At 36.5% G+C, this 18,956-nt stretch overlaps 1 protein-coding gene across 4 annotated transcripts in view; it reads left to right on the forward strand.

Moving 5' to 3' along the window:
• The window catches only part of ASCC3 (activating signal cointegrator 1 complex subunit 3), a 263,881-nt gene that overhangs the window by 155,913 nt on the left and 89,012 nt on the right, over window positions 1-18,956 (forward strand). For all 4 annotated transcript variants that reach the window (XM_065835259.2, XM_065835258.2, XM_071806703.1 and 1 more), the window contains exons 15-18: window positions 4,913-5,104; window positions 5,424-5,648; window positions 14,454-14,573; window positions 18,750-18,914. In XM_065835259.2, the coding sequence (XP_065691331.2) occupies window positions 4,913-5,104; window positions 5,424-5,648; window positions 14,454-14,573; window positions 18,750-18,914 (702 nt within the window). The remainder of the gene's footprint in view (window positions 1-4,912; window positions 5,105-5,423; window positions 5,649-14,453; window positions 14,574-18,749; window positions 18,915-18,956) is intronic.

Here is an 18,956-nt window from a genome sequence, read left to right on the forward strand (position 1 = left end):
CTACCTAAGTTTTGAGTTCTCCCCTTTTAAACAGCAGTTGTGAATTAAGGAATGAAACTTATGTTAAAGATTTAACTTCTATAGATTCATTAATATGCAACATGTATGTAGTACATTCTGAAAAGCAGAAATGGTGAATGATTGTGCAATCCTTTGGTCATTTCTCTCCATTTCTCTCAGTCCTCATACATACAGAAGTCATGTTAGATTTTTTTATTTAAGGAACAGGAATAAGCTGACTGATGGGCTCTTCAACCTGCCTTTTTTTGTGCTGCTTTTCTCAGCTGCCTGAATGGAGGCTTCTCCCACCTTGCCTTGTTCTCATAAATTTTGAAAGACAATCAGCGTTCTTTAAATGAGCAAGCAGAACAGATTCCGCGGTATGATTAATATGAATGAGGCAGAGGAGGATTTTTGCCTGGCTGGAACTTAAAGTAATTTAGAAGGTCAGCCTAAGAATTACACTTTGGGTTGTTTTCAGGAAAGTTAAAGAACAGTTGTTTTGGAAATAATTGAATTGTATTAATCACACTATAGTAGTACTAATTAAAGTGCCCTTCATTGAAGGCTGCAGCAAAAGATACCTTACTTTGATTTAGGCGTCTGTGATATCTGTGATGTCTGAGCACCGACACTAATCAACTGAAGCTAATGAGGCCTCAAAATCAGGAGCTAGTACCATACAGGGTGTTAGGACAGTGCAGAGAATGAAGGATGGGAATAAATTGCTCAAAACAGTGAACAAATATGATGGTGCATTCTGAACAAAGAGCAAGTGCTGTCTTATTGTGAAATCCACAGAAAGGAAATTGCAGTGATTGCGTCTTATGCTCACAAGCATGAAGTTTTGCTGTGGTAAGGTGATCATGAGAAAAATACTTGAATAGCCTGTTCCTTTTCTGTTACTGGAAGAAAATACGTGATTGTCAAAAACTGTGTTATTAGTGGGGAAAAAACCCAGCAAAATTCAAAGTTGCAAACAGTATCTTCAAAATGAGGAAGTAGGAAAGAAAAATAAGTGATTTACAGAAAGCAAAAATAGATTATCTTACCAAGTGGTGGTGATCTACTTAGTCTGTTGTAGATGAGTGTAGAAATTGGAGATCAAAGAAAATACATAAATTTATGTTTCACTTATCAAGAAGTAATATATTGGCAGCTAATTGTCATAATCAAGCCTTATTACTCTTTTTCACTTGTTTTTTTTTAGAGAAAATAAGAAAAAAAACTAGCTAGAGGCCTATTAAAAATTTAATTCTTTGATTCATGTAGCATTGGTAGTTCAGGCAAAAAGCATGCAGCTTATAGTCTTAATGAATGATGATACCTTTGTGACACTAGATGCAAGGAAAGGGTAAGGAAGTACGTTACCATTTTTAAGTCTTTAGCTGAAATACCCTAAAGCTTGATTAAATATTTTTTTCTGCTACGTAACCCTCACTTATTAAAATTAGGCAAGACATTTTTTCTGTGTAGAATTGTGACATTTTTAATGTGGTTTAATCAAGAACTGCATGAAAGTCAAGATATTTAAAGGAGAAATATAGGTGGCAGCAAGCTCTGCTAGGAATTTATTTAATATGTACTGGTTTAGATGCACACACACATGTAAGCAAAGCTCATAAATCTACAGCCCTCTTCAGCACTAAGGGAGGGGAAAGAAAATCAATTCTAATCAGGAGACCAGATCCAGACCTCATAATAACAACTTCTCCATACACCTGAGGCACTTAGTAACATTTTGTATAAATTTTAAGCAAAACCTTTTAGTCTGTAATAAAATAGGATGGGAGGTGTGTAAGTTCTTTTAGTTTCACTTCTCTTATTTAGTAGTTGCTGGTTTTGTTGTCTCTGCAACCATTAAAATTCAGATTTAATAGAATAACCATGCAATTCATTGGCACAAGAGCTTAGAAGGTTTGTTTGCAAATGTCTTGCCATTAAATGATATGCTGCGTGAGCAGTATTCCAAGCCATCACTGAGATACGTAATTTTTTAAAAATATTTATTTTCTCGAGTGTAACTTCATAAAATTGAGTTACTTCATTGTTCTTGAACTAACTTGCCTTGTACCTTTGTAATTTAAAATGCCCCCAAATTTATGGAAGAAAAATTAATTCAATTTCTTTGGAGTTAATGGAATCATTGAAGATAGTGATTTGATTAGCTTGGCGTTTGTTTTTTTCGTATGTGAAAAGTGGGCTGTGAGTTTTTCGCTTTAAAAAGTTCGTCATCTTTTGTGTTGGAAAAAAAATATTACTTGATGTGTCTCCAAATGGGTTACTGTTTAACCTGGAAGTCTAACACTTTATAGATTCAATAAATTAAAGACAAAACCTGTGAGTTTTAAATATTTCAAAGGTATTGTGTTAGAATGTGTGGTAGATTTTAGAAGCATGTGAATATTCTTTCTAAATGCAACTATATTAATCCATTTAGGTGTACCTGTGTATTTTTAAGTGGTTGATCTTAAGCTTGTATGTACTTGAATTCTAGTCAGACTAGCATTGCCATATCTTAATGTGTTTTCTGTCACAAACTTTTCCCCTTCCTGCTCCTTTTTCCTATAGTCACAAGTTCCTTTCTCTAAATTGGTGAAATTGTACTTCCTAAAACTGGAAACCAATATGGTTTCCTTCCATATATAGTACAAAGTTATAATCTTCTTAGTTTCCCATTTGTAAATTGCCCTGTTTTTCAGTCACAACAGTCAACATAAGCAATCAGGTTACAAACAAAGGTATGTAATTTTTAAATTATGGAGATTTGACAACAAGGTTTGGCTTTTTCAGCTACAGATTATAATATTTAAAGTGGGGTTTTTTTGTATTGAATAATTGTCCATTTTGAAAAGTAGTTATTTTAATACCCGTAAAATTCTCATGTGACACCAGTACCCTACTAAAAAAGTGAAATTTCTGATGGTTGACTTATCACATAGGAAGATTTACTTTAAGACAAAAGCTGATTGCACTGCTAAATGCTTACACCACGTTCTGAATGTAATCAAGATTAATCCAAATTTGTTTGTCACGATTATTCTCAGATTTGCAACTGAAGTGAGTTTTACATGTGCCTGTTTTCTGTGAGCTTTGTTGTTGATAGACTATAAATGCAAACCCGGGTGCATTTGTGTTCTTTATGAAATATTTGTTTCCATGTGCTAGCTCATAAATAATAAGCTTTGTGAACTGCACTGCCACTTTCTCGGTTTCTTATTTGTTCATTTTTAAGCACTACAGCAGTTAATTAAATTTGCCAAAAAATCATGTGTAGTTAAAAGCGGAGTTTGATTTCTTTTAAATTAATAGTAAATACTTACTGCTAAAGCAAGAAAGATCAGATATTGAGAAGCTGGATAATTGTGAAGCTAAGAAATGTGTTTTTTCTACAATATTTTTCTTTTCATATCCTCCTTTATAATTGCATTGCCATCTCCCTATTTATTTCTGTGTTTGCAGAGACTTATTGTTCATGTTTGGCAATATGCCAGTACTGTGAACCATATTTTGCTTTGCTTTATCCACTCCTTCTCTAACTTTCAGTGCCTGAGTGTCAGGTACTAGTAAATGTGAAGATTAATAATAATAGTAATTTGATCTAGAATTAATTAACTGTCATATGCAGGGCTGAAAATAGAATGCTAGTCAAAAAATGCTTAACTTTCTAGAAAAGTAGAGATTCTCTGCTGACAAAGATAAAGAAATCTGTTTTAGGGAAAGATTAGAGTTTGTATTACCACAACCCTCCTGCTATCATATTCAGCTGCGATCAATTTTGGAAGGTAGTGAGTGGGGTAATTAGGAATTGTGGAAGTGATGGGAGGAAAATCAGAGGTGTTTGTGGCAAATCAGGGACATAGAAACACGAAAATCTGAGAAAGCAGTAGCCAGGCGTGAGAGTAGAGAAATTGTATGTAGCATGTTTTCTCACCTTACATTTAAGCACATATAAGCTTGGTTGATGGTCCTTTATTCCAGTTTAAGGCAGAGTTACTGGGCATTTCCTCCTGTCATCTTAACTGTACTTTTTGTGAATACTTGAGCTTAAGCCTAAAGCCTTGTTGTGAACAGAAGGACAACTGTTCCCCTTGGGCTAAAATTACATGGCCTCTGGTGGTTTGGGTTTCCTCTTGAAGTGGCTGGGTTTCTTTTTTCTTTCCTGATTGCTTTGGAAGACACACTCCAAAGTGACTGGAGATTCACAGTTTAGTGTTTGGAAGGCAAGTGTATTAGATTTTCTTAATTTTGACTCGTCAGTTCAGGTGAAGCATGATAAAACTAGCACCCAGAAATAAGGGAGATGTGCTTACGGACTTCTCACACAGTGGGAGGCTGGAGGACCAGAGGTTTTGCAGATTTGAGATCCCAGCCTCCTACACATGGGGAAGGTAAAAATGAGGGGCAGATGAGCAGTTTAATTCTGTACTATTAATTTATTAATCCACACTTGCCCAGCAGATGCAATGGCTGGTTGCGGGGAAGGGTATCCCCTCCTTAATGTAAAGTATAGTGTGTGATCTGCTGCCTTAAGCCCGTCCTAGCTGCCTGCATAGCCTGAATTAGTTGATTTAAGGAAAAGCAAAGTGTGAGTTCTCCACTTCAGAGTTCATACTAGTTATCAGTAAATTCGGATCTCTGTTTAAGTTAAGCTATATATTTTTATAAAAAAATATTGTTTTAAACAATGAGGTGGATTGTATGGGAAGTAAGAACAGAAGTCAAGTTCATTTATAGAAAATCATTACATACTGACATTGGTGAAAAGTTTGATATTAATAGTAATATTTTCTTTCATATGACTCCTAATAATATTCAATGGTCTTTTTTCCTGTTTTGTTTTGTTTTTTTTAACACTGCTTGTTGTAGTGTAATTAGAAGTGATTTTAATTTTTATGCTTGTCCATTCTAGGTACAGAGATCCAGAAATAAACAGTTACGTGAGCTGTTTCCAGATGGGTTTGGTATTCATCATGCAGGAATGCTGCGGCAAGACAGAAGTTTGGTTGAGAGCTTGTTTTCTAATGGACATATCAAAGTCCTAGTTTGTACAGCTACACTCGCCTGGGGTGTCAATCTTCCTGCTCATGCTGTTGTTATTAAGGTAAGAGCTTCCATTACTCTGCACAAAGGTATCTGTCTTAAGAGAAACCTGTGAAGAAGCATAGATAGCAAGATCTGTTTTGGGCCTGGAGGGGAAATGTCTGATTGACTTGAAATGTTATTTATATCTCATTAAACTGACTCTCTCCAGTGGGAGTCTAGTTTGTATAGTAAAGATTTAAATATATCAAAGATTATGAAAGGATTAGTTAAAGTACACTTCTGAAATCATGCTATATTTGCCTAATTTCAGTATTCAGCTCATCAGGATTATATTCATGTGTATTTATGTTAATTTTTATTAACTTTTCCTCAACCAGGGAACACAAATATATGCTGCAAAAAGAGGCTCCTTTGTTGACCTTGGAATTTTAGATGTCATGCAGATATTTGGTCGAGCTGGACGGCCTCAGTTTGACAAATTCGGAGAAGGCATCATTATTACAACCCATGATAAACTCAGTCATTACCTGACTCTTCTTACTCAGCAGAATCCAATTGAAAGCCAGTTTCTTGAAAGCCTTGCAGACAACCTAAATGCAGAGGTAACCTTTGATTGATTTAGAGAAACTAGCAAACTTTATCAATCAATATTATTTGAAACAAAAATGCAATATTGTCACACTTGAAATAACGAAAACAGAAATTCTATTATTGCTGGTAGTCCGTAGGTTTGTATGTTTAAGAGGAATAAACTGTTACACGTGTGAAGCTATTTGGGGCCTTTCACAAAAGCTAGTAGGTATAAGAAGTAGTGTGGAGGGTCGAAATACCAGTAAGATAAAACTGTAGAAGCTTTTTTATTTTTCTTGAGATACCTGAAGTAAATGATGAAAGAAGAGTTGGATATTCTTTCCTTCACAGCAAAGGATTTATTTTTCTATGTGTTTTAATTTAATATCAGAAATTCTATCTCACAGAAGGTGTTCAGGTCAGTGAAGAATTACAAAGGCAATCGAATAATAAGCAGTTGTTGGGAGCTGGGTCAGAGAAGATCTCTGATTGAAGTAGTGTGAAAAACAAATGGCATGGCTATATGCTACTGTTTTTTCAGGCTTTGTCTGTGTTGCTGCAAATTGTCTAGAAGTTGTGTGGATGTGCTGGATGTGCCCACCTGAATTATAGCAGGAATCACAAGTATTGTTTCAACAGAGTTCCAGCAGAAAGTGCTTCACTGACATACCCTAAAAATATCTTGCTGGTTAGTTTAGCAAAAGAAAGTTTAAAAGGAGGTACAACAGCTCTCTATAACTAGTGAGAACTAGAAATGAATAAGAAAAAGAAAAAAAAATCATTTTCACAAAAGGCAGTATAAGAATTAGTCAGCCCATTCATAAGTAAAGTTGCCTGAAATACAAGATCTGGAACAGTCTGACTTTAGCAGTAGTGGAGAATCTGATTTTTTCTATGGTGAAGATTTTGTAATAAGTGATGGTCTTTGTATGGAAGATGTGATTGCATATGAGGAAAAGATTTGACTTGATGAACCAAGAGTTCCAGTCCTGTTTCTTTCCTCTCCATTAAGAAAGTATGAGAGGTAAGATATTAATTTTCAATGTGCAATATTCTGCATAAAGAGAGAAGTTTTAATAGGCAGTGTGTTGTTCCTTTGATCTGAGTTGTAGTTCCAAAATGCACTAATTCTCTAGCAAGGCCAGAATCACAAAAGCAGATGTGACTCATATATAAGCTAAAAGGAAGGGGCTTTTTGGTTTTGGTGGTGTTTTTCGTTTGTTTTGTTAGTTGTTCTGGGTTGGGTTTGGGTTTTTTTGTTTCGTTGGTTGTTTTTGTTAATTTTGATTTCTGGGGGAGGAAGTGAATTTACATTAGTCACACTTCATTGCAGAGGGAAAAAAAAAAATCTAAAAGTAATTCTGTTTTCAGTACCAAAGAAAAGAGGTATTTGGTTATAGTTACAGTTCAGGATTCTTCTACCCTTCCTCCTTTTCCACTGCACAGATTTCAAATGCTTAGTTTTAAGTCCCAGGTATTTATCTCACAGGAAGTGTTTAGAATGGCCTAACAAAATATTTATAATGTAGCAAGTGTCTACTCATCTGTTTCTGTATGTTACTGTACTAGATAGTAAATTGAGGTACCAAACTGCTGCTAGCATTGACTTTGATGTAGTTAGCACCAAAAAAAGCATTGAGGATGGAACAGAGCTGGTTGATTGTTAGAATGCAAAACTATTTTAATTTTTCCCAGGCTCGTGATTTTAGCAGTGTGGTGGGTTGACCCTGGCTTGTGGGTTGAGGTAAGGACAAGGAGATCACTCAGCATTTACTGTCAAAAACAGACTTGACTTGGCAAAAATTAATTTGTTACCAGTCAAATTAGAGTAAGATATAGAGAAATGAAAACTAAATCTTAAAACATCTTCCTGCCACCCTTAACTTTACTCTCAATTTTCTCTACTTCCTCCCCCTCATCAGCACAGGGGGATGGGGAATGGGTGTTGTCGTTGGTTTATCACACTTCGTCTCCTGCTGCTCCTTCCTCCTCAGGGGAGGACTCCTCACACTCTTTCCCTGCTCCAACTTGGGGAACCTCCCAGAGGAGACAGTTCTGCACAAACTTCTCCAATGTGAGTCCTTCCCACGGGTTATGGTTCTTCACAAACTGCTCCAGCATGGGTCCCTCCCAGAGGGTGCAGTCCTTCAGGAACAGACTGCTCCAACATGGGTCCCCTGTAGGGTCACAAGTTCTGCCAGCAAACCTCTTCCAGTGTGGTCTCACCTCTCCACAGGGCCACAGGTCCTGCCAGGAGCCTGCTTCAGCACAGGCTCTCCATGGGGTCACAACTTCCTCTGTGCATTCACCCACCCATTATAGCATGGGGTCTGCTACAGGCTCCAGGTGGATCTCTGTTCCACCATGGACCTCCATGGATTGCAAGGGGACAGCCTGCACCATGGGCTGCAAGGGAATTTCTGCTCCGGCACCTGGAGCACCTCCTGCCCTCCTCCTTCATTGACCTTGGTGTCTGCAGAGTTGTTTCCCTCACCTATTCTCATCCCCCTCTTTGGCTGCGGTCACACAGGGTTTTTTTCCCCCTCTTCTTAGCTAGGTTATCCCAGAGGTGCTACCACCACCACTGATGGGCTCAGCCTTGGGCAGCTGCAGGTCTGACTTGGAGCTGACTGGATCTGGCTCTGTTGGACATGGGGGAAGCTTCTAGCAGCTTCTTACAGAAGCCAGCCCTTTAGTCCACCCACTGCCAAAACCTTGCCATGCGAATCAAATACAAACAGAAATTTTTAAATGTTGTAGTATTCTTTTCATTTCCTTTTCCCTGCACTTAATAGTAAGCCCTCTACTAGCTTAAAAGCTGTTTAAAAAAAATCACTGAAGACATGGAAAAGTAAAAAGCATTCTCTAGCACCAGCTGAGTGAGTCCAAATGGATACTTAATGAAGAGGAATAAGAAGTATCAAAAAGCAGGACATTCAAGGGAGAAGGGCCTATGTGAAGTTAGGATAGTTATGTCTGCATTAAGTATGAAACACTAAAAATTGTGCAAAAGAAAAACAAGTTGCAGCAAATAAAAACAGTCTTCTTTGTGAAGCTTTATTTAGGTTTTTACGTAAAAAGAGAAGGATTTTTGTGTCCAGGGAATTATGTATTTCTGCTAAGTAGTTTCTTTTCAATCCTCAGGATTTGGGGTTTGGGGAAAAGTGCAGAAAACAGACAAACTAGGTTAGACGGAGTTATTCCTTTTCAGGTTTTATGTGATGGTAGTCTTATCTGAAAAGAACAGTGTACTCATGGCTTTAAATGACTGAATATTCTGTGGCTGCAGTACAGCTACAGCAGCTGAAGATGCAGTCGGAATTTTGTTAATCGCTGTAATAAATAGTTGTTAGTAGGAATAGCAATGGAAAATGCTGAAAAGCAATAGAGTAACAAAAGCATGAAACCACCATTTTTTTGTTATCTGATAGACGTGATGTTACTTATTCTTCTGTCATGACATGCAGGAAAAATTAGCGCCTGCCAGATAACAGAAAATCAATACTATAAGCAGTTACAAGGAGCTATTGTGTTGGGTTTTGGGTTTTTTTGGAAAGCAGCTTCATCATTTCTTTATAATTGAAGTCAATCTAAATTTCTGATCTGATTTGATCTAAGTTATTGGAATCCTCTGAGAAGGATGCAGGCATTTTAGAAATTGATTATCTGGACATGAGTATTCCATAGGCTGCAGCGTTGTGGAAAAATACATTTTAAAAATGTGCCATTGTATTGATCAGTAGATAGACTTAAGGAGCACATTCAGTTTTGGTCATCTTTTATAGACACTGTCCCTTTGGCAGTAACAATAGCACTAGGTGGTGATGGAATATATGTTTATTGACTGATTTGTTACAGAAATCTAGACAGTAGGCTGATGACCACTGCAGTCTTTGTCATAGCAGACCCTGTTGTGAGCATCAGGAAATCTGCACTGGTACATAACAAAATTATGTATTTTAGGGGCAGAATCTGCTTTTATTACAATTATTCAGGAAATCCAAATGCTTATGCTGTAGTTGTAAAGGGAAATCAGTTAAAGGCCAGAAGCACTGCTGAATTGTTCTCAGACAGATCAGAAGCTGAAAGAACTAGTAGAATGAAGGCAGCAGTTGTAAATATGAGAAAATTCCATGTTTCCACAAGAATATGAAGACCAGGTCTCTTAGCAGAAGTAGGGAGGTGTTAAGAATGAGACAATGACTCAGATATTTGTGGTAATACAATATGTAATCCTAGCCACACAGTCACTAAGTGGAAGACAGAGCTTTGAATTTTGTACCTAGGTTTATGTGGCACAGGAGAGAAATTTTGGGTAGTGATGCAAAAAGATAAGGTATTTCTAATTCTCATTTCAAAATTTATTTTCTAGAAGCAGAAAATTTTCTGAGGAGGTGGACAAAGGAATAGGTCAGCTTCTGCGAAAGGAAAATGCTAGTTTATCTCCACACTTCAGGCAAGAAGTGACATGGCAAAAGATTACATCTCTGCTGGGAAAAAAAAAAAAAAACGGAAAATATTGGCTGAGATGAGTCAGTGGCAGGTTCAGAAAACACAAAAGAATGCCAGCTGGATGGTTAGACTGTGGAACTCTTTGCTGCAGGAAGTTGTATCTAAAGCATAGAGTAGTTTAAAAACTGTATAAAAATTGAATAAAAATCCATTGAAAGATATTGGTTGCAAAGGTAATACCTTTCACTAAAGACCATGAGATGCAAAAGTTTAAGAATGTAAGAGAAATTGATAAGGTGCTTTCTTTTCATTGCCACCTTCAGCCCCTCAGCATTTGCAGTCATCTAGGCTCAGAGACAGCACGCTGGCTTTGATGCCCCAGCACATTTGTTCTTAGGTAAGCTAGAGAGTAGGAAAAGCTGAAATACATCCAGCTTCGCTGAGTTGACACCAAAATTAAGACATTTAAATTGTATTTCAGCACCTCAATCCACTGAGAACTTTCTCTTGAAAATTTTTTTCGAGTTTGTGGTTGTTTTGGGAGCAGAAGAAAAGTAAGTGGTCAGTGTTGATTAACACAGACATGGAGATGCCCTTTTCCTTTTCTGCTGAAGTTGTGCCACTGGACATAATGAGATGTAAAAGTATTGAAATGTAAAAGTAATGAAATATGTAAAAAGGTAATAAAATAAACAGTCAGTTAGAGTGCTTAGTCGAGAGGAGCGAGTCCTGGGTCAGTTGACCAGCTGGCAAACAGAAAATACCTACAGCTATATTTTCTGGAAATACAGGAAGTACTATAAGATGCAGGGGATGTGGTTTAATTAGACTATAAACTTTAACTTATCTGGGAACTATCATCAATAGCTCATACGATGCAGGTCACCGTTCCTTCCCTAATTGTTTCCACCTGATAGAGCCCTCCCTGATGTCCACAGCTGGACCCCAGCTTGTTGCTGGGATGACTCCCTTCCCCAAAGAGTTTAGAAACTGTGAGGATTTGCAGTGCCGGACAGGAGATACAACTTCACCAGGGGCTGTGCCTCTCCTTCCGTTTACTTATGATTTTGTTGTGAAGGCAGCAATGGAAAAAGTGGTGACTTGTTTAGTTAGGACAAACCTCTGAATCTATTTTTTTGCCTTGGAAGAATGGGCAACTATTGTGGTTCTCAGAAGAGAAACCGTTCGAAAAAAGAAAAAAAAAAGTCACTTATGAGCTGGGTGACTGAATGGCTGATCTGGGTGTGGGGCAAAGCACAGGCTGGGGATACTGGGGTTTTCTCCTTGGCTGCCCAGGGCCTTGAGGGCTGACCTGACCTGCATGAGACCAGCAACCTCATCCATTCTCCCCTCACCTTCCACTGTTGTGTCCGCGTGGTAGACAAATTATTTGGAGTTAACACATAATGACAACTGTGATGTAGTTTAGTTGTTCTTATAAATAGTCCTTTGGTCACATGTGGCTGGAGGGGATTCTGTCCCACTTGGGACAGTTCTAGTGGCATTAAGAAATTATTTCAAAAGCCATACAGGAATAAGACTATAGTCACTTCAGATGTTGAAATGCTAATTCAAAAGCAAACAGAAAATTGCTTATTAGGTTAGTAGAAAGATTCCTTGCTCTCTTACCTTAACAACAAATATTTGATTCATATATAAAAATATTTACTGTATGTAATCTGGCTCAATGAGACAAACATAATAGCAATTAAACATTCTTATGTAAAAAATATGGTATGTTATGTAATACATACAGTATATATTATCAGTAATATTTTAATGCACTTTTCTAATCTGTATAGAAATATCAGAGAGAAAAAGTCCATTTTTCAAAAATTACCCCCCAAAAGCCATGCTACCTATATCTCTTTACACTTTTCTGAAAAACTAAAACACCTCCTCTGAAACCTACCTCAACTTGATAAAGTCTGTGGGGTAGCATTTAAAAAAAAACAAACAAACTTAAATGCATGCTACTAAGCACGTCACTCAGTGGTGGTGACAGACATTGAACAGTTAGTTGAAAATTTGTGATGCTGCTAAGTTTTTTCACTTGAAATGACATGGTACAGTGGATTAGTATAGTACTCAAGTTTTCGTTTTGTAAATACAACATAATTATTTGTATTTGAACAGTTTGGTGTTTTTTTTAAAAAAGTGTTGTGCCAGTTGATGCGATCAGATCATACAATGTCAGTATTGTAAATATTTCTACTAATTGATTATTCTGTCTATATCTAAATACCTAATACGTGGTTGAGGAAACACTGGAAAATATAGAGCTTTTTTGCTTTAATTTTAATAAAGTGTCACCTTGTCTATTCTTTGATTTTGTAAATACTATATGTCTTAGGTCTTAAGAGAGATCCTTTCTGAACTTTGTAAATAATTTATTTCATAATTACTGCTAGGTGTTTGTATTAAGATAACTTCTGCCATTCGTACTGTTTTAACAAAGATATACATTTTCAAACAATCCGTAAGAACTTTAGTAGAACACTAGATGGCAGCAAATATTTAGAAGTTGCCTTTTTTTTTCTTTTTTTTTTGTCTCTGCCTATTATTCAGTGAATATCTGTTAAAGTTGAGGGAGGAAGGAGAGCACAGTATTGGGTTTCAGTACCATATCTGAAACCCAACTGTATTTCATAGTGACTTTTTTCTCCTCAGTTTTACTTTTAACTTATGAAAATAATTGATTTGTAAGTAGTAGAATCAGATATTTGAACATACAAGGAAAGAGGAAAAAAATGTTGCTTGTGGGTTTTTTTCTTCTAATTGTCTGACTTCTCTGTCCTCAGTAATGGGAATTTTACATTGTCATGATTGTGAAAGTGGTTGTTTGGGGGGAAATATTACTATTGGACTGTGTTGTTATGCTGTCTCAGGTTGTTGTCTCAGATTTTGAGTCATGGAAAGAAACCAAATGCTGAAATTAGCCTAGGTAGCTAACAAAGTGATTATTATCCGTGGGCTGTATTAGATGTTTTCTCTGTAGTAGTCTATGAAGAACTGAATGCTTTTGTAGCTACTTCAGTGCATTATGTAGCTGTATACTTTGAAAACTCAACACCAGTGGGGCTTCCCCTGACCTCCTTATGCTACTAAAGAACAAAATATCTCTTGAAAAATGCGTGAGAACAACTTGGGGGTACTCCATGCTATTACTCATTGATATAAAAAAGGTTTTGCTGGACTTAAGTTATTTTAACTCAAGACAAATTTGGCTTGCATTATTGTTTTTTACTAGATATTTATATTATTTAAAAAATAATATCTGTATTATTATTAAGGTCTACATGTTTAGATCTGAACATGCCTATGAATTCACTTACAGTTGTACACGGGTTTTTTTAGATTTTGCCAGGTCATGTGGAATGTTTATATGAAATCCAAGCACCAATAAAACAAAAATAACTTAAAAACTTTAGTAATGGATCAGAAAAAATCAGTAGGATGGACTTTGGCTTCTTTTAGACAACTGGCAACAACCAAAAAAATGTTTGTTTATGGGACATGCAGGAAATATGAAATTCTCCTGGTAAAATCAGGTTAGCTGGAATTAAGCAGTAAAATACTTCTCATGAATCTAACCAACACAAAATAGAGCTGAAGGAAGTTATAGAGGAAAAATGTGTGTGTGGTAAATAATTTGGTGATAAAAGTATTGAGTTAGCAAAAGTCACTTAACGAAAAAAAAAACACTCTGATGTGGGATACCTGATTTAGCCTTAAAAAAAAAATGTAAATATAGATCTGTACATATTACCTGTTCAATTTTGTTACGTTTTGATGTAACAAAAGTGTAGCAGGTACCTGTATGTTTGACTTGCAGTTACAGAAAGGGAAAACTATTTGTAAAACCTGGATAAGCAGATTGACAAGGATGAGGGTGTGATGAAGAAAATCTTAAAGATTGTTGGTACAATTTGATTTAGGACTTGAACCAGAAAGTGCTTTTACATTGGTGTGAAAAATTAATCTTTTAAATGTAGATTGATTTTGTTTAATGCACTCTTCTTTGAATTACCCTGAGCATAATTGCTAAAGAATTATGTTGTTTTGTTTGTCTTCTTTTTTTCGTAACAAGCTTGCTCAGTATCATCTTTTAACTCTAAAAATCATACATTATGTAGGAAACATCACATGGGTCACTGTATGTATAATAATATGTCACAGAACATAGCATGTTATTGGGTGTTTGTAAGATGAAGACGTGTAAATGGCTCAAGTTACTGTCCTATGATTGTTTTAAAATAACTGAAGTTTGAAACATACTGACACTTTCTTTAATCTAGTGCTAGTGCTCTGAACTCCATATGTTTTCAGCCAAAAACTTCAGCTATAGTACACACATTTAATTTTGTCTCTTTTCCTTTTTCCAGATTGCTCTTGGAACAGTAACTAATGTGGAAGAAGCGGTAAAGTGGATAAGTTACACTTATCTTTATGTACGGATGAGAGCAAATCCATTAGTATATGGCATCAGTCACAAAGCTTATCAGGTATAAAATGCATTTTAAAAAAATCTTTAACCTGTTCTGGGTCTCTGATCCTTCCCTGATGTGAAGATAAATATTTGCTATTTCTACTTAACCTGACATCAGCAATTCTTTTAAAGTGCTTGGAAAAGGGAAGATATTTTCTGTAGCATAGTATTTTTAACATTAAATTGAGAGGCCCCTTCTGTTCACATAAAAATACATTTTAACTAGCCAAGTGATGTTCCAAAGGGCAACATTCATTCTTATTATACAGTTACTGCAACTTAGCCTGTTGCCAGTGTTTCAGTTTTGTAGGCTAGAAATAAATGATAAAGCATTCTTGAGTTGCTTACTTGCCCTCCTGCTGCCATCAGCTTTTACTTTAGAATGTTTCATCCCATGACATCTTATAAATTATAAAATGACATTTTAAATTCAGTTATTTTTCTTCTTTCTTGTTATTTAGCAGTTAAAAGACTTTTTTATTTGCGTATTTTGATTTTTTTTGTTGGTTATTTAGAAGTGTTCTGTGCAGTGATAAAATCAGAGCACAGTTACACAAAGTTTTTTTCAAGTTTTTTTCATTATCTGTAATTGTTGAGGAAGTTTAACAGTTTACAATTATCTGAATATTGTTACATTTTTCAGTACAGCTGTTTAGAAGCATTTAGTGTTAACGTAGTTTGGACATGGGCAATTGAGCCTCATGCAGGTGAAACTCTCGCAAGTGTGTGGTAACTGCAGTTTATTTCACGTGTCCTAAATCTGTTTTGTGACTTCACAGTTTGTCATGTTATCGTGGGCAGCAGTTGTTTCAGTTGTTGTAACGTAGAGATATAAGTCAGGAGATGTATTTTTTATGGCTTTTGTGTCTGATATTGGAAGCTGCAGTGAAAGTAGGTAGGCAATTGTTGAAGCAAGTTTCTGCAGACACCTTTGAACCCCTGGCTGTCCCAAATCTGTTTTCTATTAAAAAAAAACATATTACCATATGTTAATATAACACAAATCAAAGAGTAATAGATAAATGAAAAGCAAAAATTGCTTTGCTAGTGAGAGGAATATTGTTGTCCGGTTCCTATAAATTCCTTTTTTTTAATCAGGAATTTTCAAACAGTGTTATTAACAAATTTTAGATTTAAAGAAATGAAACTGTGGTGGTAATAACTGGTTAAAAAAAAAAAAGTAATAAAACACTAACAGAACTATATTTTTATAATTTTCTTTAAAAAGGAGCAACAGTTGCTCCCCCTTCTCTTGCTTATGTGTTTTTATTCAGGTGCTGAGAAGGTGGAGGTTGCCATCACTTGTCTTTTCCTGCCCCTAACCTCCTTTCTACCCCTTTTGATTTGATGTGCTAATAATAGAATTTCCTATTTTCGTGTTAAGGCTGTAACAAATTTTATCAATTTGAAATGTCCATTCATGCAGGAGCAAAACCAATGCCAATCTCCTTATTTTCTAGATAAACCAGTTTCAAACTTCAAAGCTACTGTGTTATAGACAGTATACTGATGGTATAGTGCCAGATGTGGGCATAACCACAGATTTGCTCACTTTAGGCCATTCTATTCTTTCTGTTCTGGTTATAGGTATCGAATTGTTTCTTAGTAATGTTGCAGCATGGCAATTTCTATCTGTCTTGGCTGACAGACACTGTTACGCATTCAGAATCCTTATATCTGAATAACGATCATGGGTCAGACTACCCTGGTGTTCAGTGGAGCTGAGAAGATACAAATTCCTTCTCCTTGCGCTTCCCACAGGCACTCACCACATCCAGTAATTACTTTAGGGCACAAATACTGCACAGGGAGACCAGGGCAAGCAGGCACCTGCCATGCACACACACATTCTGAACCCCACATGTTGCCTCCAGGATGTTACTATCCCCACCTAGCCCATTTCTGGGCTGTTCTGAAGAGCAGGCTATTCCAGGCCCACTGCTTTGATTTGTGACTTTTCAAGTTATTTGGCAGAGGTGCCAATAATGCCTTTTAATGACTTGGGAAAATGGCCAAAATGTATGATGAGCAGCAAGCAGAAACAAAGAGTGGAAGAAAAAAAGTGGAGCAAATTGTGAGTGTTGTATGAGTGAAGCCCGGGTTAGGATGACAGGCATTTTCTCATCCTTTTAGGGTTCCAAAGGAAAAGTGGCTGTTGGTTTGTTGGTTTGCTTTTTTTTTTCTGGTATCCCCTTTGTCTGTTTTCTTCTCTTTTTGGTCCCACTCTTTGGTGTTCCCACAATTAAGCAGTTTTTTTACCCACATAAGCCGTATGTTTGTGTTTAGAACATCTGTAAAAGTTAGAGGAGCTTGTCCCCAACACTTCTCTCAGTTAGCTAGAGAAAGCAATGTGAATAATAATGTACTTTATCATGCATTCTGAAATTTCCATATGTATGCTCCAGACCTGCTCAGTTTCTTTCTGTGGAATTGCCAAGGCTTGTTTTTTAAGAGTATGGCTTAAAGATGTTCTAGGCTGGATCTTTTCCTCTGTGGTATTTCTGATTATGCAAGTTCAACAAGAAGGGTGATAGCCATGGATTCTCTAGACTGGAGTATTGTTTCACAGCCTTTTCGAGTTGGTGACCTTTCCTTTGAAGTTAAAACCTTTGTATTTGTAAAAAAATGTTAGTCTACTGCTACAGCTTTAGCTTTTTTATATGTAAGGCAAAAGATTGGCAGGTAATTTGGACTGCCAAAGGAGTAAGGAAGTGTGATATTTTTTAATTCCCCCCCCCCCCCCTTTAGTTTTAAGAAATGTTAAACATCTGGCATCCTGGTAACTTTTTTTTTTACCCCCTCTGCTCTGAAATCTGACCTCAATGCATGACGTACTATTGAGAAAAGTACTCTAGACCTTTGGCATCTTAGCTTTTGACTTGAAACTAAGGCAAGCTATAACTAAGGAGAAACAGCTTCAGGGTAACTGGCAAAGACAGGGAATATTAGGAACTAGTCCGGCAGCTGCTTTGTGGAGATGGCTGCATTCGTCTGCAGCTTCACTGAAAACATGAGATGAAGCACTTCAACACAAAGATGAAACTTCATCCTGGTCCAGGGAAAACCAGAGCAAACCAAGGCACAACAGTTCTTCAAGCCTGCTCCTCTTTGCAGTTGTGGTCGTATATCCCTGGCGCAGGTTTACCAAGAGGGATATGACTTACTCCGTAGGAAATCTGAACTATACAAGCCCCCAAATAAGAATGCTGCCTCTGGACAAGGCAGAGCTTCAGTCTTTTCAAATTTGGTGACTAATAATTGCTTGTGTAATTAGAGCCATATATCAGGCTTGCATATACCAGAGGGTTAAGATGACTCTGAATCCCTCTTCCACCCACCCCTGGCAGGCTGGGTATCCCAAGTGCATCATGTGGAAACACATGATTATACAGCAGGCCTGCTTAGATGGAAGGTTTGCTAAATCTTGTAGGTACTAATGAGATAATCATGTATTATACATTGTTACTTGGACAAAATATCCAAGTTCCTGAACTTTATACATTGTTACCTGGACAAAATATCCAAGTTCCTGAACTTCTATATAAATAGCAGTGGCGTTAGGCACAGCAAGCTCTTTGTGTGCTTTTAATGTGAATGTTTGTACGGTACATCTGTAACTCAATATTTAGAATATCCCAGCTAACATACCCAAAGATTTTGGAGATTTTTTTTGCTAGTAAACATTTCAGCCATCCAATTTGAAGCTTATTCTGTTTGGGATACAGTTTAAGCCCTCCTCACGTCAGATACCCAGGCAAAGTATATCTTCAGACATTTTCATTTATAGAAGATACTATACAATGGCATGTTTTTGTGAAGTGATACAGTAATGGTAATTTCATAAAGAATATAATATCATTAATACTTCTTTCAAAAACTTATTTTAATAAATTTATTTCATAATCATACTACTGTTTCAATAAGTAATACAAGTCTACTTCATATTGATGGTCTCAAAGCATTGTAAAATAAATATTATTCTGATTATTTTGTCCTGTACAGACATTTTTTTGGTCAATAATGTCAATGTAACTGTTATTAATGAGATCTCAGGAAAATCTTGACTTAATAACCATACCTTCCTTTTATTCGATTTCTGGCTTGGGGTGACTGGGTTATCTCAAAAAAAAAAAATTATTTAACACATTTTCTTTTTCTTTGGTACAAATAAATGTATGTGTATTATGTCTAGATGGATCCAGGGCTAGAAAAGCACAGAGAACAATTGGTAATTGAAGTCGGCAGAAAACTGGACAAAGCCCGCATGATTCGCTTTGAAGAACGAACTGGCTTTTTTTCTTCAACAGATTTAGGCAGAACTGCCAGCCACTACTATATTAAGTACAATACTATAGAGGTAAAATATGATTTTCTATTTCTGGGTTTTTTTCCTTCTTTT

The sequence above is a fragment of the Patagioenas fasciata genome, chromosome 3, assembly GCF_037038585.1.
Source record: "Patagioenas fasciata isolate bPatFas1 chromosome 3, bPatFas1.hap1, whole genome shotgun sequence".
In the NCBI taxonomy this organism is placed as follows: Eukaryota; Metazoa; Chordata; class Aves; order Columbiformes; family Columbidae; genus Patagioenas; species Patagioenas fasciata.